Source organism: Hemicordylus capensis, chromosome 6 (genome assembly GCF_027244095.1).
Source record: "Hemicordylus capensis ecotype Gifberg chromosome 6, rHemCap1.1.pri, whole genome shotgun sequence".
NCBI lineage: Eukaryota > Metazoa > Chordata > Lepidosauria > Squamata > Cordylidae > Hemicordylus > Hemicordylus capensis.
Window position 1 is genome coordinate 115,626,532 of NC_069662.1, and position 24,317 is coordinate 115,650,848.

Here is a 24,317-nt window from a genome sequence, read left to right on the forward strand (position 1 = left end):
AACAGACCCATCAGAACACTGCAAAAAGGAACAAAAGAGAAAGAATGCCAGCTCTCTTCCCTCCTAGTTTGCTCTACCTAACGTTTCCTCCCTATCCTTATCAGAATTGAGTGAGTCTGTGCCAGAGCGTGTGATGTTCCCTCCTCTCTCTCCTTTGTCCAAGTGATTGCTCTACCATCTTCCTCTCTGAATACCTTTTGTCATGGAGCATACAGGAAAGCAACACCCAGACATGACCTAATCATATCTAATATTCATGCCTTATCAGGAGGAGTCTTAAGACTCCTGAAGTCTTAAGGAAACGCCAGGAGGAGACCATCTGCTGGACTCCCCCCTAGCTTTAGGACATGCTTTTGCCTATAAGATCCTCCTTCAAACTGGGATCAAGCTTTTGCTTTTGGTATCATGCCTTGCTGTTGCCTTTGCATCTGCCACACTTACTGCCCATGCACCTGTGTGCACCTTGCCATCAGATGCTACACCTCTGCCCAGGTGTGCCAATTAGCTCGCTCTGTGCTTGAGCTCCCCAGAGAAAAGAATTTTCACAGTGAGATCTAGGTAGATCTGACAAATGGCTTTCCTCTTTCTCTTTCACCCACAAACCTCTATTGCCCTTCCTAGTATAGCAACTAAGTAACGTGCCTAACCATCCACTTTTTCATTTCCTGTACCCCTATTACCCCTCAATAAAGCAACTCTTTGTTTTCAAAGTCACGTTTCTACCCTCAGTCACATCATGGCCACATCCCACACAGCTCTTAAGGTATTTTTATTGCTGTTCACGGGGATGCACCCATTTGACACTAATTTCCCCCAACTGAATCAAAACATAGTCATGGAGGGTGGAAGCTGACACGCCTCCTGCACCCTTGGCATCACCTATGGGGATGGGAAACCATTTTCTTACACCTTTTGTTATGTAAACAGTGTTGATAATTCATTTTGTTGAAATAAATAAATAAATATAAATATATAAATGCATATAAATATTCTTAATCATCACCTTTAAAATTCATATGGGATTTTAAACTGTTCACTTCAAATACATTGGTTGACATCCTGATTAACACATATGTGTTGAGGGAAGATGAGCCCATACTTCAGAAGGCTTCCTGGCTACTGCAACACCAATGCTCTTGTGGGGAGCAGAAAGCAAATTTCACCAATCTCTCCTTTCGCCAGAAGTTCTCTGCATCACCTGAAAATATGAGGTGGTATGGGGAACTTCTGGGGGGATGAGAGATCAGTGAAATTTGTCCCCCCATGCAATCACTATAGCTGAGTCTGTAGAAGCCTTCCATTGCATAGGCTCATTCCACATCTACATGCAGTCTTAGTCAGGATGTTGGCCCTTCGGTCTCCTTAGCAATGGCTAAGTTTCTGGCCATGTATATGAAAATCAGAAGGCAGCTGGTGATGTAACTTGTAAGGAACGAACTTTGGAGGCCATCCAGGGTTGGGTGGTTGCTGTTGTTTTTGCTGTTAGCACTGCTCCCTGTAAAGTTTTGTATTTGGATATTTCTGTTACTGATTTGTGTTAAATCCAGTCTATTGACTGTAATACATTATTGTCTACCTACAACAAGACTGTATGGTAGGTCAGTTGTATTACCTCTACACTGTACATTGGTGGAGAGCAAATGGCTTGGCTACAGCCACCTAGTGAGTTCGTGTAGAGGTAAGATTTGGACTAGAGCCCTTCTATGTGTGGGTCAGTCCTTAGTCACTAGTTCTCAATTAAAAAGATGTAATGCAAGCAACTGTGAGCAGATTCCACTGGAAACTTGTGGCCAAATCACATTGAAACGACTTTCATAAGGCTGGAATGTTTGTCTATTGCAAGGGAAAAAACCTAAAGAATCTTGTGATGCCTTAATGCATTTATTGTAACACAAGCTTTTGTAGTTACAGCTCGCTTCACGTTAGTGCCAATTAGACCTGTCGTGAATTGTCCCTGTGCTTATTCTGTTTACATTTAATCTTTTAATAGAACTGCCACAGACTAGAACTTCTATGGGTCATTTTGCCTCACAATTTACCATTTTCCTTTTCCAGACATGTATAATTGAGAACACTTTTATAGTTGCCAACCCCCCAGGAGTGGCCTGGAGGTTCCAGAAACTGATATCAATTTCTTCTATTGACTCTAGAAAACAATCCTGAAGATTTTAATGGCATGCTTTGTGAAAAATCTGGGGTGGGGGAAACCCCTCAGGAATAGCTTCAGTGAGAGTTGGCAACTCTGTGCTTTATGGTTATGATGAGGTGGGCGTCTATTCATTATTTATTTATTTAAAATATTTATATCCCACCCTTCCAGTATACTACTGCTTGTGGCAGCTCACGACGTTAATAAAATAGATACAATGTAAAATAAGACTAGTAAAGTTAACCAAATTAAGTTAAACAAGTTAAAAGACTAGGCTAAAACTACAATCAAAATTACATTTTTAAAAAAATTTCAAATTAAAAGTTATGTAAAAAGCTAAAACGGAGAACTATAAAAATTAAAGAATCTACCAGATATAAGCAGCAGATGAAACATTAAAAAGCCTCTTTAAAAAGATGAGTTTTTAATGGTTTTAGTCCTCAAACGTGTATACCACAAAACATTTATTTGTCTTTAAGGTGTGGAAAAATCTCTGTTGTACCTAAAATGAGTTGATGCTTCACAAGAGCATGACTGTAGTACTGAACAAGGTCCATTCTTTTCAATATGTGGAGAAAAATTATAGACTTTCTAAGCCTATAGAAATAATCCAGAACTCATTGTTCATCCAGGCTTTGAATGTGACTTATAGAATGTAATATTGTTTTTAAATTCTAAATTGTTTTAATTTGTGTCATTTTATTGTAAACCCAGAGACATGAGTTTTGGGTGGTGTTAAACAAACAAACAAATAAATAAATCTTCTCCCTCTTTCCTGCCTGCAACCTTGGAGAAGCCACTGCCAGTCTGTGAAGACAGTGCTGAGCTAGATAGATCAATGGTTTGACTCAGTATATGGCAGCTTTCAAAAATATGCATATTTTTATATGTTCCTGTTGTCCTCATAGTCCATTTTTTCCAGATCAGTTAGCAGCAGCCAGCCTTCTTTCCGTTTTCTTTGTGAATTGTGCTCTTTATACGTGTGTAAGTGTGTGTGTGTGTGTGTGTGTGTGTGTGTGTGTGTGTGTGTGTGTAAATTGTTACCCACTGGGGGTGAGTTGGTGTTAGGATTGGTTTTGTACAGGAATTACCTATGGCTCAGAGGCCTCAGAGGGCAATTCAGTGCCCAGAGGCTATTCAGTGCCAATAGCCTGTGTTGAGGTGGCAGAGAAACCCTCTCAGGGCTCACCAGTAGGAGGGGACCCATGGAGTACAGTTTGCTGAGGTTCCTCTGAAATCTGGAGCTGTCCCTGTTCACAGAAACATGAAGCCATATTCTAAATGGATTCTTAATATGGTGAGACTATTACTAGGAATATTCTAGTAATCATATTACTAGAGTAAATAGTAATTAGAAATTAAGATTAATTATTAATCTTAGAATAATTGTTTATTATAATTAGATATTATAAGTATTATAAAATAAGAAGTATGAAGTCAATTTCTATGCATGCTTGGACAAAAGGAAATCTCACTGAGTTGAGTTGAATGGGGCTTCCTTCCAGGTTAGGTGTACATCCTTAATCTAGTGCAGGGATAGGCAAACTTGGCCCTCCAGCTGTTGTTGAACTACAACTCCCATCATCCCCAGCCACAATAAATTGTGACTGGGGATTATGGTAGTTCAACAACAGCTGGAGGGCCAAGTTTGCTGAGTCCTGATCCAGTGTAAAGAAAGCACTGGTAAGTTGAAAGATCAAGGGTATTTTTCTGTTAAATCCTTAAAGTAACTGTCATGTTTCTTGTGTTTCTTACATGTCACTTGACCAAAGATACTACTGTATATTGTAGTCCTTTCTTAAAGCACTACTCCAGCAAAAAAGCCTCCAATTTTGAATTCTGTCCTGTTTATCAGTATCTCTCTATAGCAGTAAAATATACAGTGAAGACAGTATTAAATTTAGTATTTTAGTCCACTGCAGCCTTTTATAAAAAGTCTATAAGTTATAACCTTTTTTGTTTCTGATTTTTTAACCATGAATCATGTTCCAATAAAACCACAAGTTAGAAATGCCATTTCCCATACACACCCCTGACACCTTCACTGGCATGACTCACCATTTTCTGGAACAAGGATGTACAACTTGGAAGACTAGAATGGAACCATATGTGCATGTAAAGACAAGGGTCCTTGCCCAGTCTGACACCTTTTGACAAGGGTGCTTCCAGAAAAAAAAAGTGTTTTCCAAATCGCAATGACACCCACAAAGCCAATAAAGACACTGTGTACAATCCATATGGCAGACTGGGAATTTAAAGGGTCACAGTGGATGACAGAGTCCAAAAGAACAAACATTATTGGCATATCCTTTCCTGAACTTCCTGCTTAGCACTGATACACTATGTGCTAAATAAGCCATGGAGCAGGGACATCATCTGGATACAGAAACATACCTGCACCCGGTAACCCATGGAGCAGTCTGATGGTGCAGTAGCACATTTTTTCACTGCATTCATCTTGCTCACCCAGCTTGCTCAGTGTGAATTGCATTGAGTCACCAGGGTGGTTTTCAGATGGCTTCTTAAAATTGCTTCGCAATGTATGGGCTTGGTGTGTATTCATATGATCTGGGTTTGGACACCATCTTGCATAAGGTGCTGTTTGCACAGCATCGGATCTTATCTTGACGTCATAGCCTTACAATGTTGTATGTCCATCATGAAAAAGTAGCTGATTTTCTGAGGTTTGAGAACAGTTTGCCTCTGTGCCTGCCTGACACAAAAGCAGGTATGCAGAGAATCTATTTACATATGAATCCCCCCTTATCCCTTCACCTCTAGAGGTGAGATTAACTCTTTACTTTCTGGCTGAGAATAGCCCCGGCACCAATTCCATTCATAAATTTCCTTTTTCTCTCTCAGCAGCGCCTTGCCCCCCCCCCCCCCACTTCTCTCTTTCTTTGGGAGCACCCTGCGTGTGGATCCAGAGGTGAGTGGGGAGTTGCCGCTGCTTCTCCTTTCTGCTATCTTCCCTCAAAGTCTCAGTGGAGTATATCCAACACAGCTAACTCTAACTCGTTTCAAAACATTAGAGTTAACGGTAGGTCTGTACACCATTTCCTCCAGCACAGTCTGGAAAGCACCAGGCTAAAATATGTTCTCTCACATGCTCTCACACAGCTCTGAGGCAATTTGGCAGATGGTTGTATACTGCAATTCAGAGTTTTAACTCTGAATTCTATACTGCAATTCAGAGTTTTATACTGCAATTCAGAATTTTAAAAAATATTGGTTCAGCAGGGTTATTGCACAGTGATGGCCTGTTCCCATCCTCCTCCTCCGGTCCCTGGGATGCATACATTAACAGTTTCAAATTTGCTGACACAAGGGACATGATTAACCTGAAGCATTGATAAGATCTGCTCCTTCTGTCCTCCTTTGAAATGGAAAGTCACAAGAATCCCTAGGTTATGGTGCAATTCTCTGCTAGAGAAATGGTAAGCAATGGCATTTGGGTGGATTGCACAGATTAATATTACTATCATTTACATTGTATTTTGAAACCATGCTACATCTTGCACATTCCACAACTTGTAAAGTACTTTGTAAGAGATCTCCAAGACACTCCAAGCTCCTGCCCTTCCTCACAGAAAACAGATAGCTACTCCAAATTAAGTACCTTGTACTGGCCCAGATTGGATGCCGCTTGTTCTTGTTTTGATCATATGCAGGACGCAGGTGAGGTTAAAGATGCTGATGTCTAACAAGTTGTGGCAGTTGTTTGGTAGGCAAAGAATAGGGATCGTCCCAGTATTGACTTTGTTCTCTCAGACCTGCACACATTGCTCCAGAGCTAATTAGCCAGCAGTTCTTCTCCGGCAGCGGGAAAGGTCATGTGGCTGCAAATATAACCTATGACAAATGCTATGGATACTTTATGCTCAGACCAGTGTAAACCTAAAACCTGTTGCTTGAGGCTCAGATGATAACCTGATCTGCCAGCACTGTCTACCTTGCTGCTTTGGATTGCAGAGTCTGAGTGACACTCTCTTTCCGAGGCACAGCCATCAGTTACAGTCTGCTGTCACAAAAGGGATGACTCTGTGACTTGGATGTCAGACAGACAGTCTTCATTTTCCATTTCCTATTATCACATGTAATTTGCTGTAGTTTTAATTTTCTTCACAGATCCTGTGGTCAGAATGCTAGAATCTGTGCCAGGTGTGTGTGTCTGTCTGTCTGTCTGTCAGAAACTATACATTTTCCCCATAGATATATAGAGAAATTAAGAACCTATGACCTGTTTTCCCCTCTATGACCATACACTGCTAATATGTATTTCTCACTCATTTTTCTCCCGCCTTTATGCTTTTTATTCATACCTTTCCCTTTCCTCTCCTTCATTTGTCATCCCTCTCCCATTGTAAACTCCTTGGGACAGACAGCTAATATTATGTAAAGTGCCATGTCCATTGATATTACCTATACCTGCTAAATGAAATAATAATAATAATACTGAAATCTTATCCTGGATCCAGCTTGCTGATTGCAGTCATTTGCTTGGAAAAAGTACTTTCTGTCATCCTGAGAAACTAGGGGCCACATTGCACAAAACAATGTTAAAAATCATTCATTCATTCATTCATTCATTCATTCATTTATCTTTCTCTCTTTCTTATTTCTATACTGCCCCAAACTTGTGTCTCTGGGTGGTTTACAATTAAAACCATTTAAAACATTAAATCAATTAACAATTATAATCATTTACAAGATTAAAAACATTTTAAACCCAATATTAAAATTATTTAAAACTATGAATCTAATTAAAAGCCTGGGTGAATAAATGTGTCTTCAATGCCTTTTTTAAAGTTGCCAGAGATGGGGAGGCTCGTATTTCAACAGAGAGTGATTCCAAAGTCCAGGGGCTGCAACAGAGAAGGCCCGTTCCCTAGTAGTTGCCAGATGAGTTGGCAGCAGCCGCAGGCAAACCTCTCCTGATGATCTTAGCAGGCGGTGGGGCTCATGGAGAAGAAGACATTCTCTTCTCAGGGCCTAAGCTGTTTAAGGCTTTATAGGTAATGACCAGCACCATGTTTTGCCTGGAAACTTATCAGTAGCCAGTGCAATTCCTGCAATGCAGGAGTAATATGGTCTCTCCTAGATGACCCAGAGACCAACCTGGCTGCCGCGTTCTGAACCAACTGCAGTTTCCGGTCTACATACAAAGGCAGCCCCACATAGAGCACATTACAGTAATCCAGCCTAGAGGTTACCAGCAGATGTACCACTGTTTTGAGGTCATTTAACTCAAGAAATGGACGCAGCTGGTGTATTAGCCGAAGCTCAGTAAAAAGCAGCTCTGGCCACTGCCTCAACCTGGGACACCAGGGAGAGGTTCGGATCCAGAAGCACCCCCAGACTGTGCACCTGTTCCTTCTGGGGCAGCGTGACCCCATCCAGAAGCAGCAGATCAAAACAGTCTCCTGAGTTCTGACCCTTCACAATAAGTACCTCCGTCTTATATGGATTCAGCCTCAGTTTGTTATCTCTCATCTAGCCCATTACTACCTCCAGGCAGGAGTTTAGGGAGGTTATGCCTTCTCCTGATGATGTTGACATGGAGAAATAGATTTGGGTGTCATCAGCATATTGATAACACCCTGCACCAAATCCTCTGATGATTTCTCCCAGCGGTTTCATATAGATGTTAAACAACATAAGATATAATACAGAACCCTGAGGGGCACCATAGGAAAGTTCGGATTTTGAAGAACAACAGTCTTCAAGAGACACCATCTGGAATCTGCCCATGAGGTAGGAGCGGAACCACTGCAAAGCCATGCCTCCCACCCCCAATCCCCTCAGATGTTCCAGAAGGATACTATGATCAATAGTACTGAAAGCCACCGAGAGATCCAAAAGGACCAACAGAGTCACACTCCCTCTGTCAATTCCCAATTGGAGATCATCTATTAGGCCGACCAAGGCAGTCTCCACTCCATAGCCCACCCAAAAGCCAATTTGAAATGGGTCTAGGTAATCAATTTTCTCCAAGACCACCTGGAGCTGGGAGGCCACCACCTTCTCAATCACCTTGCCCAAACATGGAAGGTTGGAGACAGGCCTGTAATTATTAAACTCTGAGGGATCCAAGGCAGGCTTCTTCAGAAGCGGTCTAATTATTGCCTCCTTAAGACAAGGAGGCATCCTGCCCTCCCTCAGAGTAGCATTTATAATCTCTACCAGGCCCTCTACAACAGCCTCCCTGCCAGATAGTATAAGCCATGTTGGACAAGGATGCAAGCAACTTGTCCACATCCTCAGGAGTCACAAACTGAAACTGATCCAGGATCATCACATAAGAAGAGCTGCTGGACAGCTCGGCATCAGCCTCTGTAACAATTGTGCAGTTTAAATCCAAGTCGGCCTGAATACAAGAGATTTTGTCCACAAAGAACTCATTAAAAACATCACAGTGAGTAATTGTTGGTTCTAATTACTGATTCAAGGGGAAAGGGGCACCTATTAGCCCCTTCACAACCCTGAACAACTCCATCAGACTGAACTTTGGCCTGTTCGGCCTGGCTTTCCAGGGTTTTTAAATCAGTTTTAATATTTTAACCCGGTTTGGGGGTTTTAATTACTGCAATTGTTTAATTCTTGTTTTAAAATGTTTTAAAATTGTTAACTGTTGTCATATTGTTTTTAATTTTTGTTTTAGCTCTTTATTGTTTTAGTGGTTTAGTTTTAATTGTAAACCGTCCTGAGCCATTTTGGAAGGGCGGTATACAAATCCAATCCAATCCAATCCAATCAATCAATCAATAAGCTTGCGGAGGCGATACAGGAGGAAAAGAATCACTTATTTGCCACACATATCGCCTGAGCATAAATCTTCAAATGCTCTCTATGTAATAATTTGTCGGATTCGAGTTAAGTCTTCCTCCACTTGCGCTGTAGTCATCTACCTTGCTGCTTCAGCCCCTGTAGTTCTTCTGTATACCAAGAGGCCAGTTTCTAAGCAGATCACAGAGGACGCTTAGGAGCGATCATGTCCACTTCCCTGGTGAGTTAATTATTCCAATTCTCCACCAGAGTGTTGACAGGGTCACTAGCAGAGCCAAACTAAATCCTTCCAAGGCTTCTTGGAATCCTATTGGATCCAGTAACCTTTTGGGTGGACCATTCTAAGGGGCCCCCCACCCCTGCAAAGGTGGGACGTGGTTGTGAGTCCAACCTTAACCAGATGGTGGTCCGTCCATGATAAAGGGGAAATCACAGAAGTCCCCACCCACGGAACACCACCCTGTTCAGACTGAAAGACTGGATCATGTGTGTGACCAGCAATATGCATTGGTCCCGAGACCACCTGGGATAGGCCCATAGCCATCATGGCCACTATGAACTCCTGAGAAACCCGGAACAAATTGGTCCCAAAGGGAACATTGAAGTTCCCCAGCACCACAAGCCTGGGAGACTCCAACACCAAGCCTGAAACCAAGTCCATCACCTCAGTTAGGCACTCCGTCAGGAAGCAAGGCAATCAGTACACCAACAGAAGTCACAGTCTATCCCTGGGCCCCAAACTTAGGTACATACATTCAATCTGGTCAGACACTTAGACAGGGATCCTGGCAAAGGAGATATTGCTCTTGTAGACCACAGCCACTCCACCTCCCTGCCCACTTCCTCTCTCCTGCTCCTCAACAGAGTACCCTGGAGGAAGAAGCCGGGACCAGACAGGGCCACCAGCCTCCCCCAACCAAGTCTCTGTAATACATACCAGATCTGTCCCTTCATTCAGAATCAGATCATGGATGATTTCAGATTTATTTTTGACTGACCTGGCATTACAAAGGAGCAAGATGAGGCTCTGTGAGTGGTTAGCTTTGCTTTCCAAGGTCAAAGAGCTGGCAGGACAGGCAGAAGGGGAGACAGCAATTAGGTTTCTGATTTCCCTTCCCCTGCAATGGCCCTGACCTGTCAACATTACTTCTATTCCCTACCACCACTGGAATAGCTACCCCATAATTAGTGGATTGATTACATACATGTGCAGTGATCGACACATGTGAAGAATGCACAGGAGTCAATTTCACCACATTGTGAAAAATGCCAGGAAGTTACTACTAGGGATGTGCGAACCGGTTTGAATTCGAACTGGTTCAAAGGTTCGAATTCGAACCAGACCAGCGATTAGGTTCGAGCTGCAGGTTCGAATTCGAACCAAACAGGAGGTGGTTCGATTCAAACTGGTTCAAACCAGTTCAAAATGGTTTGAACCTCCAAATGTGGGTGGGGTGGTAGCAGGCACCCATGGGTACCTACCACCCAAGCCCCAAAGCAATCGGACATTCGTATGATTTTTTTTATGAATTTTTGAAATTTATTTTTTATGTTTTTCTCATAGGTTATAATGGGACTCGAACCAGCCCATTATTCCCTGTTGTGGAGCACCCATGGGTTCCAACAACCACCCAAACACCAAAGCAATTGGACTCTCCTCCAATTTTTTATGAATATTTGAAATATTTTTAATTATTTTACCAATCCAATTCCAACTGAGAAAGGTGTGCAGCAAGGGTGTGTGTTGGCCCCTTATTTATTCAATCTTTATATCAACAATCTGATTAAACGGCTGCAAAATGTTGATATCCACGCACCTAAATTAGCCAACAAAAAGATCCCGATCCTGATGTACGCGGATGACGCGGTTATTTTATCTCAAACCAGGGTCGGGCTCAAAAGGGCTTTAGATGTTCTAACATCATATTGCCAAGAGGAACACTTGAAGATCAACCATAACAAATCTAAAATTATGTGCTTTAAAAATAAACCAAGAAAATTTATATGGACCTTGGATGGACATAAATTAGAATAGGTCAATCAAATAAAATATCTCGGGGTGGTTTTTCAACAAAACGCTGGGAAATCGGCACACATGAGAATGGTAGCTGACTCAGCAAAACGCAGTGTGGTGGCAATTAACAGATTTTTCAGAACGCAGGGAGCAGGTTTCATTCCTGCGGTTTTAAAACTGTATTCAGCAAAGGTTATCCCTCAGCTTCTATATGGGATCCAACTGGGACCTTATGTGAACTTTGACACGCTAGAAAGAATTCAATCCAGTTTTTTGAGAGCTATCTTTGGGACTACAAGATGCACCTCAAATGTAATACTGCGCATGGAGGCCGGCCTCATAAAGATCGAATCTCGTGCCTGGCTTTTAATCATTTATTTTTGGTTGAAAGTCCACCTATGTCCGGTGGGCCTAATTCCTCAGTTTCTATCATTAATTCCACAACCACAGTGGTGCACTGTAGTCAGTAAAAAGCTTGCTGCTCTAGGAATAGACCCTGAACAATTGCTGGAGTTAGACTTGGCAAATGCTAAAAGAATAGTAAAACAGCGTTTGACAGATATTGAATTGCAAAATAACTGGGCCTCTTTAACAGAATTCTACAAAGGAGTAAGAACAAGATGGGATCTTTCACCAGCAAATTATTTGTCCCACATTACACTCAGCAAATTCTGGTGGGCATTTACAAGGGCAAGAACAAATTCTTTTCCCTCTGCATTATTAGCCGGGAGATACAATGGTGTTCCCCTGGAAGAACGCTACTGCAGATGCGGCACTGGGGAAATAGAATCCATTGAGCATATTCTATTATCCTGTAAAATACATAGGCAATCGAGGGAGCAAATAATTTTACCTCTGGTCTGTAAAAAGCCGGATCAATCTGCTGAACAACTTGTTAAATTTCTACTCTCTGATGAGGATGTTTTAAATTTTAACTCCGTAGCCAAATTTTGTTATATTGCTCTTAAGATGTATAATGAGAACCTATAGAGTTTCTTATAAATTTGTTTTGCCTTTTGTATGCATGGATTATTTGGTCTAGGACCGTAAATAAAACTTGACTTGACTTGACTTAGTAAAGGAGGAGGGGTGTGTGCTTTGGATGACCAGAGGCAGTGCCAGCAGCTGCACCGACAGTGTTGCGCCAACCATCTCTGGCCACCCCTTATCTCCTGAAGGGCCCCCCACCCCCTGTGCTTGTAAAGCGGAATCCTCACTGGATTCCCTTTTACAAGTTTATCCCCTGAACTGGCCTGCAAACTGGTTTGGCCCAGTTTGATGGCCGAACTGGACCAAACTGTGTTCAGCAGGACCCAGAGCCAGACCAGGTTGGTTCAATTTTGGTTTGAATTTGAACCCAATTGGCCAGACCAAACCAGTCCAACACCTAATGAAAACCACAAAACCCAAAACCATGAGTTTATGGAACTTGGGTGGCGGGGAGGTTAGGTTTCTTGGACTTTTTTAAAAAAGGTCCAAAAAAAGCAGAAATAAAGGGAATAAAGCATAGTACCTTGCTCTCCAGGCCTCCAGAAAGCCGCACTGCCGCACCCACCCCACCGCCAATCCTCCTGTCTGGCTTTTGGAAGGAGGAATTTTCCAAGGTGACCTTTCTGCTTTCTCGCAGAGAATTATAGGCACGGGCATTGCCTCAGAGCTGGGGAAGGAAGGAAGTTTATTCACTGCCCTCCTTCACTTATCAGTGGGAGCCAAAAGCCTCAGCTCCTGTCCAGGAGACTGTCAGGCCCACAAACCCCATGCCGACTGATCTGTTCATCCTCGGCAGACTCTGCCTTAAATAAATCCGTGCATCTCGGACACTCCTCCCCGCTTTTGGCCAGCTCTGTCTTCCCTGGCCAGGCACATGTCCTGGACACCCAATCCCTGGCCTCCAAAGGGGGCTAATTCCCCAACTCCAGCCCCTGCCTTTTCATTTCTCCAGCTGCTTGCAGCTGTGGAGCTGCTATCCTGGCTATTCCTTCTCCACCAATCTGCTGCCTCTTGGGCGACACCTGCCCATCTCCCAGCAACTGTTGCATATCTCTCTGAATCCTCTCTGGCTTCTGAGAAGTAATTGCTGGGGCTGTCCTCGCTTCTGGAGCCCCTGGCATTCTCCTGGCATCCAGCCACTCTACTGGCTGGCTGGACACACCTCCCTGTCTCAGGGAGGAAACCCCAACACCTCCAAATATTTGAGAATTTGTTCAAAAATTCTTGGGAGTTTTTTTTGGGGGGGGTCACCACAAAATGGCTCCATGCTGCAAAATAGTGGTCAGAAATGACAACAGAAATCATTTCCGGCCACCTAGGAACCACAGAAAGATGAATCTTGCCTATTTCTAAAACCACGGATAAAGAAATTGGGTCCCTATGACCCAACCATGAATACGCGAAACTGTAGGTGTCGGACGGCGAATAACAAGGGCCTCCTATAATATATTTACTAGTTCTACCCTGCCTTTGAGGAACCTGTAAACAAATTCATGTTTTCAATGAATGCATGTATAGTAATTCATCAACATCTACATCTGTACAACTGCATGTATAGTAATTCAAAAATATCTACATCTGTACAATCACCTGTATGCACACTGAATTTAATGTTTGAATAGGGCTTGTGCTTTGCAGGTTACTGTGAATTCATCACTAACTTTGCAGCACAATCCTGTGACTCTTTTCTTAGAAACAAGCACCAATGGTTATTATGTCCAGGCAAGCGCACCAATTTCAGCTTTTAAGGGGAAAAATAGTATATAAATTCAACTAACAAATTAAATGAATGAATGAATGAATGAATGAATGAATGAATGAATGAAATTTCAGCATTTATTAATTATTTTATTTAAAATATTTATAGCCCACCGCTCCAATACACTACTGCTCGGGGCAGCTCACAACATTAATAAAATAGATACAATGTAAAATAAGATTAGTAAAGTTAACCAAAAGACCAGGCTAAAGTCACAACTGAAATTATATGTTTTAAAGTTTCAAATTAAAAGTTATTTAAAAAGCTCCATGTCTTCCTCCTTTCTTGAGTAGAGAGTCCCACTTCTATTATTTCATTAGCCCATGAAAACATTCCAGAGACTTTTTCATTAGCCCAAACAGCCCATGTTAACATTCCAGAGACTACTTCCATATATCTGTTAAGGTTTCATAGCAGCACCTCTGCCTATCACAGGCAAATTGCTTTTGAAGTTCAGTAGAGAGTCAAAAACCAGCATGATATGACAAGGAAAAGCCAGAGCAAAACAACAACAACAACAAAACCCTCACCCTCACAACAAAGCCTTAAAGTAAATTTCTGGAGTGTGTCCTATAGTATGGGAAGTGACTGGAAATCACAAAAATTCCAAATTGAATTGAACCTCAACATAAATGTTGTTGCTGTTTATTACAGCAACCCAGTTGCTCCTCTTTCTGTCTTTGAGTCACACTCAGGCAGATGGAGCTAGGCTATCCATTCAAAATACTAGTAGAGCACTGAAACAGAACCCATGCAGATTGTCTTAAGGTTTTTCCTTTATCACTCTTTCATTATTGTACTATTGTTTGCATTTATTCATGACATGGTGTTGTATTGCTCTTTTAGGTTATTTATTTTTGTTTGTTAGTTAATTAGTTAGTTAGTTAGTTAGTTATGTATGTAGTACATATATATACTGCCCCATAAAAAGGTCCCATGGCTGTTCACAATCTAAAAACAACCATTACAACATAAATAGAATTAAAACAATTTAAAATACAAATAAAAACTCTAGAACCCAAAGCTTTAAAACTATAAACTAAAAGCCTGGCTAAACAGTTTTGTTTTCAGTTCTTTCTTTAAAACATTCAGAGAAGGGGAAACTTTAATTTCATTAGGAAGTTTGCTCCAGAGTCCCGGGACAACTCTAGAAAAAGCCCGGTTTTGAGTCGCCACCAATTGAGCTGGTGGCAACTGCAACCAGACCTCCCCAGATGATCTTAATAGGCGGGATTGATGAATCATACTCTTTCAAGAAACAACTCCTTGATATAATTATAATTAAGAACACCTGTTTGGATGATCTCTGTGGTGGACGGATGAAGACTGTGAAACATGTCATTAGTGCTACATATATCTTTCCTTTCTGGATTCAGTATTTTTCTGATTCAAATTTAGCACCCAGCAGACTTATGATTGTTATCATCTTAGTTCTCTTTGTTACTTGTTTAATACAGTTTTGTATTCCAGACCTTTTAATTTATCTATATATTCAATATTGTATTAAAACATTTTATTGTTTCATTTTGTTAATAATAAAAACCAGACCTATAAATGATGACAATGCTAATAAGCACAGTCCTTTCCAAGCGATGGGGCAATTTTACTAAGCTCATAGCTGAGTTTTCTCTCCTTAATTTAAACCAGTCTATGATATCTGCAACCTATTTTTGACCTCAGATTGTCGAAAACTGAAACAAAATCCCAAGATATTATACAAGCGTATTTTAGAAGGGCAGGAATAATGATCTTTCCTTCTCACCTTTTCTTTCTCCGTGACCACATATATATTTTAGCATGTGCAGAGAATTAGCATTGAAGTCCCCTATGTAGGAAATGTATATATCTGCCCTCAAGAGATATGCAGTTGCAAGATGGTTTGTTTAAGTGTGGACCTAGTAATCAAATCCTGTCCACCCTTATAAAAGCCGACTAATGCTCTTTTTAGTAACTTTAACCCTGGATACATATTCAGTTTTATCAGTTAATGAAAATTAGAAAACATGTTACAATCTACAGTGCCACCTAGTTTCCAACCTAATTTTTCCCCATTCAGGTATTAGAGTTCTCCCTGCTTTCAAACAGCACGTAGAAGGAAAAAATGAAGGGGGGAAAGGCCTACCCTTTTATTGTTCTCTTCTTCTTGTGCCTTCCTAAACTCGTGCTCTAAGGAGCAGTCTATATCATTGAAGAGGCCCACTTCCTCACAGTTCTTCAGGAACCGAGTTGGTGTCGGAGTTTGGTCTAGAGAAAAACACCAAAAGGAACTGCAGTGGGTATTTTGCAGTTACAAACAAGGTATTGTAACATCATATATTGCAGCATATAAACATATAACAAGTTACAACACCGCAGGAGGCAAACTGCGGTGCCAAGGGACTGCAGAGCATAATAACATAAAAACAGCCTTGCTGGATCAGGCCCAAGGCCCATCTAGTCCCGCATCCTGTTTCACACAGTGGCCCACCAGCAGAAGGCAAGCCGTGGCACATGGAAAGTTGCAGTGGCAAGAAGGGGAAGGCAGATGGCAGGGCCCCTGGGGGTGTGGGAGCCTGTGTTCACTGGATATCTGAACACTGGTTGTTATGCCCCTGTCCCTTCCACCGCCACACACTAATAGAAACTTCAGGGCTGATTAACATCACTGGAAGAACACAAAGGGGAAGAATTAAAAATCCCTTTCTCAGTGTACCACATCCTCTATCATCAAAGCAGTTTTGTGGGGCTGCTTGTCAACAAAACAAAAGCTACTGGAGATCCTAATCACATCTTCTGTATCATGTCTAGCTTCCCCCCAACCCAAACGGGATAGACTGCAGGGATGTGCATGGAACCAGTTGGCCCAGTTTGGTTCAAGTCTGGACCGAACTTGAACCTGACCAGACCAGTTCGGTCCGGCACCCCTTCGAACCCCCCGCTTTGGTTTGGTCCGAGGGGGGTCACAATTTTTTTTTAAAATTTAATTTTTTTCCCCTTTTAGCCTCTTCGGGGGGCTTTCTCTAAGCCATAGGTTTCCATAAAAGTTCCCCCTCCCCCTTCGGTCAATTTTTTTTAAAGGCTGCCGTGCATGCACAAATGGTCTCTGCAAGGCCCTGGGCCATGCCAGGCCTTGCAGAGGCCATTTGCGCATGCTCAGCGGCAGACAAAATGGCCACCACACCAAAATATAGAGGTCCGAACGGGCTGGAAAAAGTGGCCAAATGGGCCACAGCAGTGATGACCGCAGCAGTGATGACCGCAGCAGTGATGACCGCAGCAGTGAGGCCAGCAGGGGGAGGGGGAACCTTCATGAACCCCCCGCGGCCGAGAGGATGCCCCCCCCCAAGTGGCTAAAGGTTTTTTAAAAATTAAATATTTTTTTAAAAAATTGTGATTGGTTCAGCTCGAGGCTGGACCAGACAGGGTGTGGTTTGGTCCGACCTCGAGCCTTCGAACCAAACCAACTTGATGTCGAACCTTCGAACGTTGAGCAGGTTCCGCACATCCCTAATAGATTGTGTCATATAAGCTCAGATAACCAAGTACACAGCAAATATGTATAGAGTTACTTATGAGGGGTGTACAAAGAGGGACCTAATCCATTTCTAGTCATGACTTATATCTTTATGGGGAGCACCATATATAATACACACGAAACCCTAAATAACTAGGATTGCTGACTATCCCATGTTTGTTAGGGCTCCTGGTTTGAGGCCCTCTTGGGCCCCAGGCTGCTGAGGAAAAGAAAAGGAATTTTTCCTCTCCCCAACTAGATTTCCCATCCTTGTATATTCATTCAAGTTTTTATTTAATTACGTACAACATGCCTGTACAAAAGGGGATACAAGAGTGTGTGTATGTGTGGACTTTCCAGTCCATATGTATAACATCAGAAATGACTGCTGCTGCACCCTAGGGGTGTGCACAGAACCGGCTGGTCTGGTTCGGTTTGGGTCTGGACTGGACTCAAACCAGACTGGCCAAGTTCAGTCCAGGGGTTGGCAAAAAAAATTTTTAAATAAATTTTTAAATGAAATAAAAGTACCTGTAGCCCCTTCAGGGGGCTTCCTGTAGGCTGCGGGGGGTGGGGTGTCCGTGAAGGTTCCCCCTCCCACTGCCGGCCTCTGAAATCAGTGCTGCAGCTGGGTAAAACAACTCTTTTTGGTCCTCCATAACTGCGCTGCGCATGCGCAAATGGCCCCTGCAAGGCCTGGCATGGCCAGACATGGCCCATGGCCTCACAAAGAGGCCATTTTGTTTTTTACAAAATGGCCACTGCGCATGCACAAATGACCCCTGCGAGGCCATGGGCCATGCCAGCTATGGCCACCGCGCACAGTTATGGAGGCTTTTACCTAGCTGCAGCCATGATTTCAGAGACCAGCGGGGGAGGGGGAACCTTCACGAAACACGCCCCCCTCCGCGGCCTACAGGAAGCCCCCTGAAGGGGCTACAGGTACTTTTATTTTATTTTTAAATTTTAAAAAACAAAAGTTTGAAAAATTTGCAGACTTGTCCACATCCCAACTGCAGCCTACAGTGACCATTGTATTCAATGGTGCAGCTTGCTCATGGTAGCAGGGATAACATGCTTGCACAGAAGAACTGCTACGGCTCTTGTTCATGTTTCCAGGGCTTTTCAGATGAAATCTCTTTTAGAAGACAAACTGATCTTTACCAGTTTGATGGGAAACCTCCAACAGGTTTCCTGTTTCCTCAAACAGGTTGCCCTAGCATGTGGGTCACAGCTAGGGGAGAGGGGCCTGTGTTCACCCCTCTCCCAGGTGGCCTCTTGGAAGGAGGGAGATAATGAAGAAAATAGAGAGAGGTGGAGCTGGGGGGCCCCTTCTTTGAACCCATCCGCTCAATTATAGCTACACCTCTGCTAGCATACCAGTATTAGAACCTGTTCTTTTTTCTTCTGGTTCACTTTATGGGTGACAGATGCTTTGACCCCCATTTTTGTTGCTATGATATCCTTGGACCTAATGATACTGCATCATGATGACAGCCATGGTGCTGAGGATAAAAGGTAGAAGGAGAGCTGTGCTAGCTAGCTCAATTATTTGCTCAGTCCATTTCCTTGAGGATTATTACTCCCATGTTGATGGCAAGGTGAATCTATCACCAGCCCAGCTCTGCCTCCTGACACAATCCCACATCTGCTGGAAGAGTCCAGCCCAGTGCTCACCTGTCTGCTCCTTTTGCTTCTCTGTATGCCCTACCTGAGGTAAGCCTGTTGCTGTCAGGCCAGCCTAGTGCTTACCTGCCTATTCTGTTTGCTTGCCTTCTCCAGTGGAAACATACCTGGAGCTGGAAAAATAACTGGCAGTGTTGGAAGATCACAAGGTCCATACCAGTATGGCCAAAACAGAAGAAGAAGCCAGGTTAGGCTTGTCTTTCATCTCTCTGTGTGTGTGCACGCACGCATGTGCACTGATGACAACAACGACAGAGAGAGCAGGAAAAAAGAATTCATATATTCCCTACATATTTAATTCTTTAACCACATGATATTTGATCTGGATTCTGTATCTTGTCTCATTTTCTTGAATGCTCAGCAAAAAAGTTACTGTCTGCTTCTTGGTTGGAACAAAGTTATAGAATGGATAGTTCTGTGATCTCTAGGAGCCCAATATCACATGTGGATGATGTTGATCTAAACTAGCACCAGTTCATTTCTAGGCACAATTTCAGGTGCTGGTCAGGGGCGTAACTACTATTAGGCAAAGGGAGGCGGCTGCCTGGGGCCCCCCACGCCTTGAGGGGCCCCGCAGAGGCAAGTCACATGAAGCAAGTCACATGACTATATATTGTGAAGTGTGTGTGTATCAGCAAGGGGCCCATTTTAAAATTTTGTCTCTGGGCCCACTCCAGCCTTGTTACGCGCCTGGTGATGGTTATTACCTTTAAAGCCCTACACAGTTTGATTCAGGATATTTGAAGAACCGCCTTCTCCCAAATGAGCCTCCACGTCCAGCACACTAGTCATCTGAGGCTTTCTCTATATCTTGTTGCTGTTCACTGTTCAGTTGGTCAGGGCATGGGCCAAGGCCTTTTGAGGAGTGACACCCAGCTTGTGGAATCCAGGGAATTTTTAGACGCTGTCTTTCTTGACCATCTAGACCAGGGATTCTCAGCGTTGGGTCCCCAGATGTTATTGGACTTTTATTCCCATAATTCCCAACCAAAAGGTCACTGGGGCTGGGGATTGTGGGAGTTGAAGTCCAATAACATCAGGGGGACACAATGTTGAGAATCCTTGATCTAGACTGCTTTGAGGGCCCATCCAGATGTCAGAATTCTCCCCCCTCCTCAACGATTGACAACCTTATTTATTTATTGGCAACCTTATTCAACTAACAATATTTTGTACACGAGTATAAAAAACTAAATGCATTGCTACTAGGGGTGTGCAATTTGGATTTTCGGTGTTTCGATTTGGATCTGAATCGAAACACCCCCAATTCGTTTTGGATCCGAATCTGGCCCTTCCAAATCACCCCCGATTCGATTCGGATCTGAATTAATCCAAATCCGAATTGATTCAGATTTAAAAAACGAGTCCTGGGGCCAAAATAGTGGGGTGGGGTGGTAGTGCCTAATGGGTGGAAGCTACCACCCAAATTGCAGAGGGATTGGGCAGAGGGCTGATTTTTGGTGAATTTTTGAAGTTTTAATGTCTTTGGGACAGATTGGGGGCATAACGTGGGATCTGAGCCAAAAGAGTAAGGTGGAGTGGTAGTGCCTAATGGGTGGAGGCTACCACCCCAATTGCAGAGTGATTGGGCAAAGGGCTGATGTTTGGTGAATTTTTGAAGTTTACGCGTCTTTAAGGTTTTCCCCCATTAGGTATAATGTAGGGTGTTTCGCTTCACGTCAGGGGGAAAGGGGTGGCCTAGAGCAGTGTGTGGTTGGTGATAGTGCAAGGTAGGGGCAAGGAAGCTACCTGAATTTTTTCAAAGGATTTGGGCAGAGGGCTGATTTTTGGTGAATTGTTGAAGTTTATGTGTCTTTAAGGTTTTTCCTCATAAGGTATAATGGAGCTTTCAGCAGCCCCATAAGTGCACTTGGGTGGTGCTGGTGTGGCCCAGAGCAAGTGGTGGTGTAGTGCACATAGGGTGCCAACCACCCCCATGGGTTGCTAACCCATGGCGTACAGGGTTCTGTTGTTTCTGAGGTGTTCTGAGTGTAGATTCTATGATAGCAAATGAGAGTGGATTCATGGTGTCTCATTGAAAATCTCATTTGCTATCATAGAATCCACACTCAGAACACCTCAGAAACAACAGAACCTTGTACGCCATGGGTTAGCAACCCATGGGGGTGGTTGGCACCCTATGTGCAATACACCACCACTCGCTCTGGGCCACCCCAGCACCCCACAAATGCAGTTATGGGGCTGCTGAAACCTCCATTACACCTTATGAGGAAAAACCTTAAAGACATGTAAATTTCAACAATTCACCAAAAACCAGCCCTTCGCCCAATCCCTCTGCAATTGGGGTGGTAGGCTCTACCCATTAAGAGCTATCCCACTCTTCTGCCCCTGATCCCACGTTATGCCCCAAATATGCCACAAAGACACTAAAACTTCAAATATTCACAAAAAATCAGCCCTCTGCCCAATCCCTCTGCAATTGGGGTGGTAGCCTCCACCCATTAGGCACTACCACCCCACCCCACTATTTTGCCCCTGGGACCTGAAATTCGAGTAGACGTCACAGCAGACCTTTTTGCATTGAAGTCAATGGGAGGCAAAAAGGCGGGAAATTCAAATAGATATCATTGCTCAAAATGGAAGGGGAAGAAGAAGGCATCTATTGGCCACAAAATGGAGGGCCAAAACAACAGATATTTCGGAGCCGAAACAGGGGTGATTTGTTTCGGCTCCAAAGAATTTTGGAGGGCTAGAAGGGTGATTCGGTTCAGATCCGAATCACCCAAAATTGTCTGTTTCGGTACAGATCGTTCTGTACCCGAAACGTTTCGCACATCCCTAATTGCTACAAGCAACGCTGTGAAAGATATGTTTTATTTGTGAGATTTACACTTAGACAGGACAGAGGCAATTTATATGAAAGAAAATGGAAAAGGATTCCTCTTCTTCAATGAATCATAATCTAAACTTGATATACTGAAGACTAGAGCTGTGTTCAGATTTTATAAAAAATGGGGACACCATACCCGTGGAAAGTGTCCCTGAGAATGCGCTCGAAAGGCCCACCTCCATTATGCAGAAACTCTCTTACGCACTTATAGCATTTGTCTGCAGGAACAAATGCTGTATTCATTTGTCCTTCTAAGTCCACTAAGTCCTTCTTAGTGCTTTCTCCATTTAGCTCTACAGGGAAAGCATGGGGAAGGACTATACTTCCCAGTGCTCTGTGCACACCTTGCAAGATGGTGCTAGCACTCAAGAGGGTGCTGTTTCTCTTAAAGTCCCCCCACCTCAAAATGCTGAAAAGAGCTTGGCATTGTGAAGAGGACAGCATGGTTGGGCATGGCTCTCACATTAAGGGCTTTTTGTAGCCTCTGCTTGAAAAATAGTAACGAGTATGGCTCTAAGCTAAGGCTGCACAACTTCAGCCCTCCAGCTGTTTTTGAACTACAGCTCCCATCATCCCCAGCCACAGAGGCTAGTAGTCCTGAATTATGGGAGTTGCAGTCCAATATCTGCAGAAGGGCCAGAGTTCCGCAGCCCTGATTTGCGTCAAAGGCTTTCCAAAAAGACCTTGCCAGTCTGCAACTGGTTGAGTGGTCTCCAAGCCTTTCATTTGGACACTTCCCTAACTGTTTCTAAAGATAGAATATGTAAAACGAGTAAACTCAACAACAGGTAACATTTTTCAAGATGTGATTTGACTTGCAAAAATCTCATTCTTAAAAAACTGAATGAACTGCTTTCAACAGTAGCCTTGGAAAGCACACTGTGGAGGAAATGTACTGTACTATTTCAATTACACACCAGAATTGTTAAACCAGAAGATAGATTTTTAAATGTTATTTGTCAGGCCACATTTAAAAAAAAAGAATTAAGGATGATATTGGTTAGCAACAACAACTGGCACAGGAGACCAGCCATAGAAAACAGAATTTTTATTTTAAAAGATTCAAAGCCTTTCAAACGAAACCATAACAAATGTGATTAATCTGCAGTGCAGATATGTGACAAGCAGAGATCCAAAGGGTGTAATTTGATGCCTGATATTTAACCAAACTGTTTAGTCTGCTGTACATTTAATAACAGGAATTTGGCTTGTTCAGCTGGAGAGCTCCACTGAAGTTATATATGAGCCGTGTTTTACTTTCATGCAATGATAACAAAATCTGAGGAATAAGAGTGCTGAAACAAAGGCTGCCTATCACACCACAGAGGGGCTCAAATCTCTCTCACTTTCTTTTCCTTTTTTATTTTGACAAAGTTTTTATTTTCACTGACTTGTCACATCGTTACTCAAGTGTATTAGACAACCTGTGTGCCAGGCAGTTGGAGTTTTTGCTTGAGTGTCCCAGAAAACATGAAGGGAAAAAGAGACCACAAACAGAAGTACTGACGATATAGCATGAAGGGACTAATTCAGATATGGTAGGGTTGCCTTACAACACGGTTGATTAAAAGCATAAATAAAATCCAACTTTAACTGGAATGAACTTTATCATTGCTTATTGCTTACAATCATAATTTTGGAAAGCAGAGTCTTGTCTTCAGTCAAGGACAAGGCCAATTGGAGGTATACATCTGCACCAAGCATAAGCGTGGGTGCATATTATGGTTTCAGCAGGAACCATTTTGACTAATTCACATCATTACAAAGTCACATTGTGTGAAAACTCATCAACAGCGTTGCACACTGTGCATGAAGAGTGTTCTGTGCTTGCAGGGGGCAGAGCCCAAAGAGGCATTGGTCATGTGGGGGGAAAGTAGGTAGTATCCTGCCTTCCCCCAACCTCTCCCCTTTGGTTCGTTGTGTGAACAACTTCATTATCAGGTACCAGTTTTATCGTGTTAACCAGTTATATGAATGGACTTTGCTCAAAGTGCAATCTGCATCAACACTCCCCCCACTTCCTAGAATATATGAGGGCAGAGCACAATGACCATCTAACTGAGACGCTACTATAAATTGACTCCCCATGACTAGCAATCCCAACTAGTGGGAAAGCTTTCAAGAACTTCTCACTTGAGGCCAAATTACACGTGAAGTTCAGTCAAATTGTTTGCTTGACAATATGCAGCTCTCCAAAGCCCTATTCAGACATTACGTTCAACATTCACACAGCAAATGTACAGTGTACACATTCACATTATGCTGAACACAGTTACAGCAGTACACATCCAATCTGTACCACGCATTCAAGGTACATTTTAGAAGAAATGCATTTTAAAATGAACACATTCACACAAAACCATGTAAGAGCGTACAGACATCTGTACACTCATACACCGTAAGAGGCCTGTTCACATGACCATCAACATCAAGATAGGAGGCTAGGTTGGTCAAAACAAGGTAGACCAACTTTTGTACCTGGCTCTTAACTCAGATAGAAAGAAAAGAGCACCCCTACCTTGCTTTTTTGGTTATGTGAATCCATTTACTTTTCCTAGCAGCTACTGGGAACTAGCAGGCTTAGAAACA

The 24,317-nt window shown here is 42.9% G+C and overlaps 1 protein-coding gene across 7 annotated transcripts in view; it reads right to left on the reverse strand.

The window, feature by feature from the left end:
* Positions 1-24,317, reverse strand: part of CREB5 (cAMP responsive element binding protein 5) — a 358,942-nt gene that overhangs the window by 254,133 nt on the left and 80,492 nt on the right. For 6 of the 7 annotated variants that reach the window (XM_053262690.1, XM_053262691.1, XM_053262689.1 and 3 more), the window contains one exon: positions 15,821-15,942. The exons of the other annotated variant lie outside the window; for it this stretch is intronic. In XM_053262690.1, coding sequence (XP_053118665.1) covers positions 15,821-15,942 — 122 coding nt within the window. The remainder of the gene's footprint in view (positions 1-15,820; positions 15,943-24,317) is intronic. 7 annotated transcript variants of the gene reach the window in all.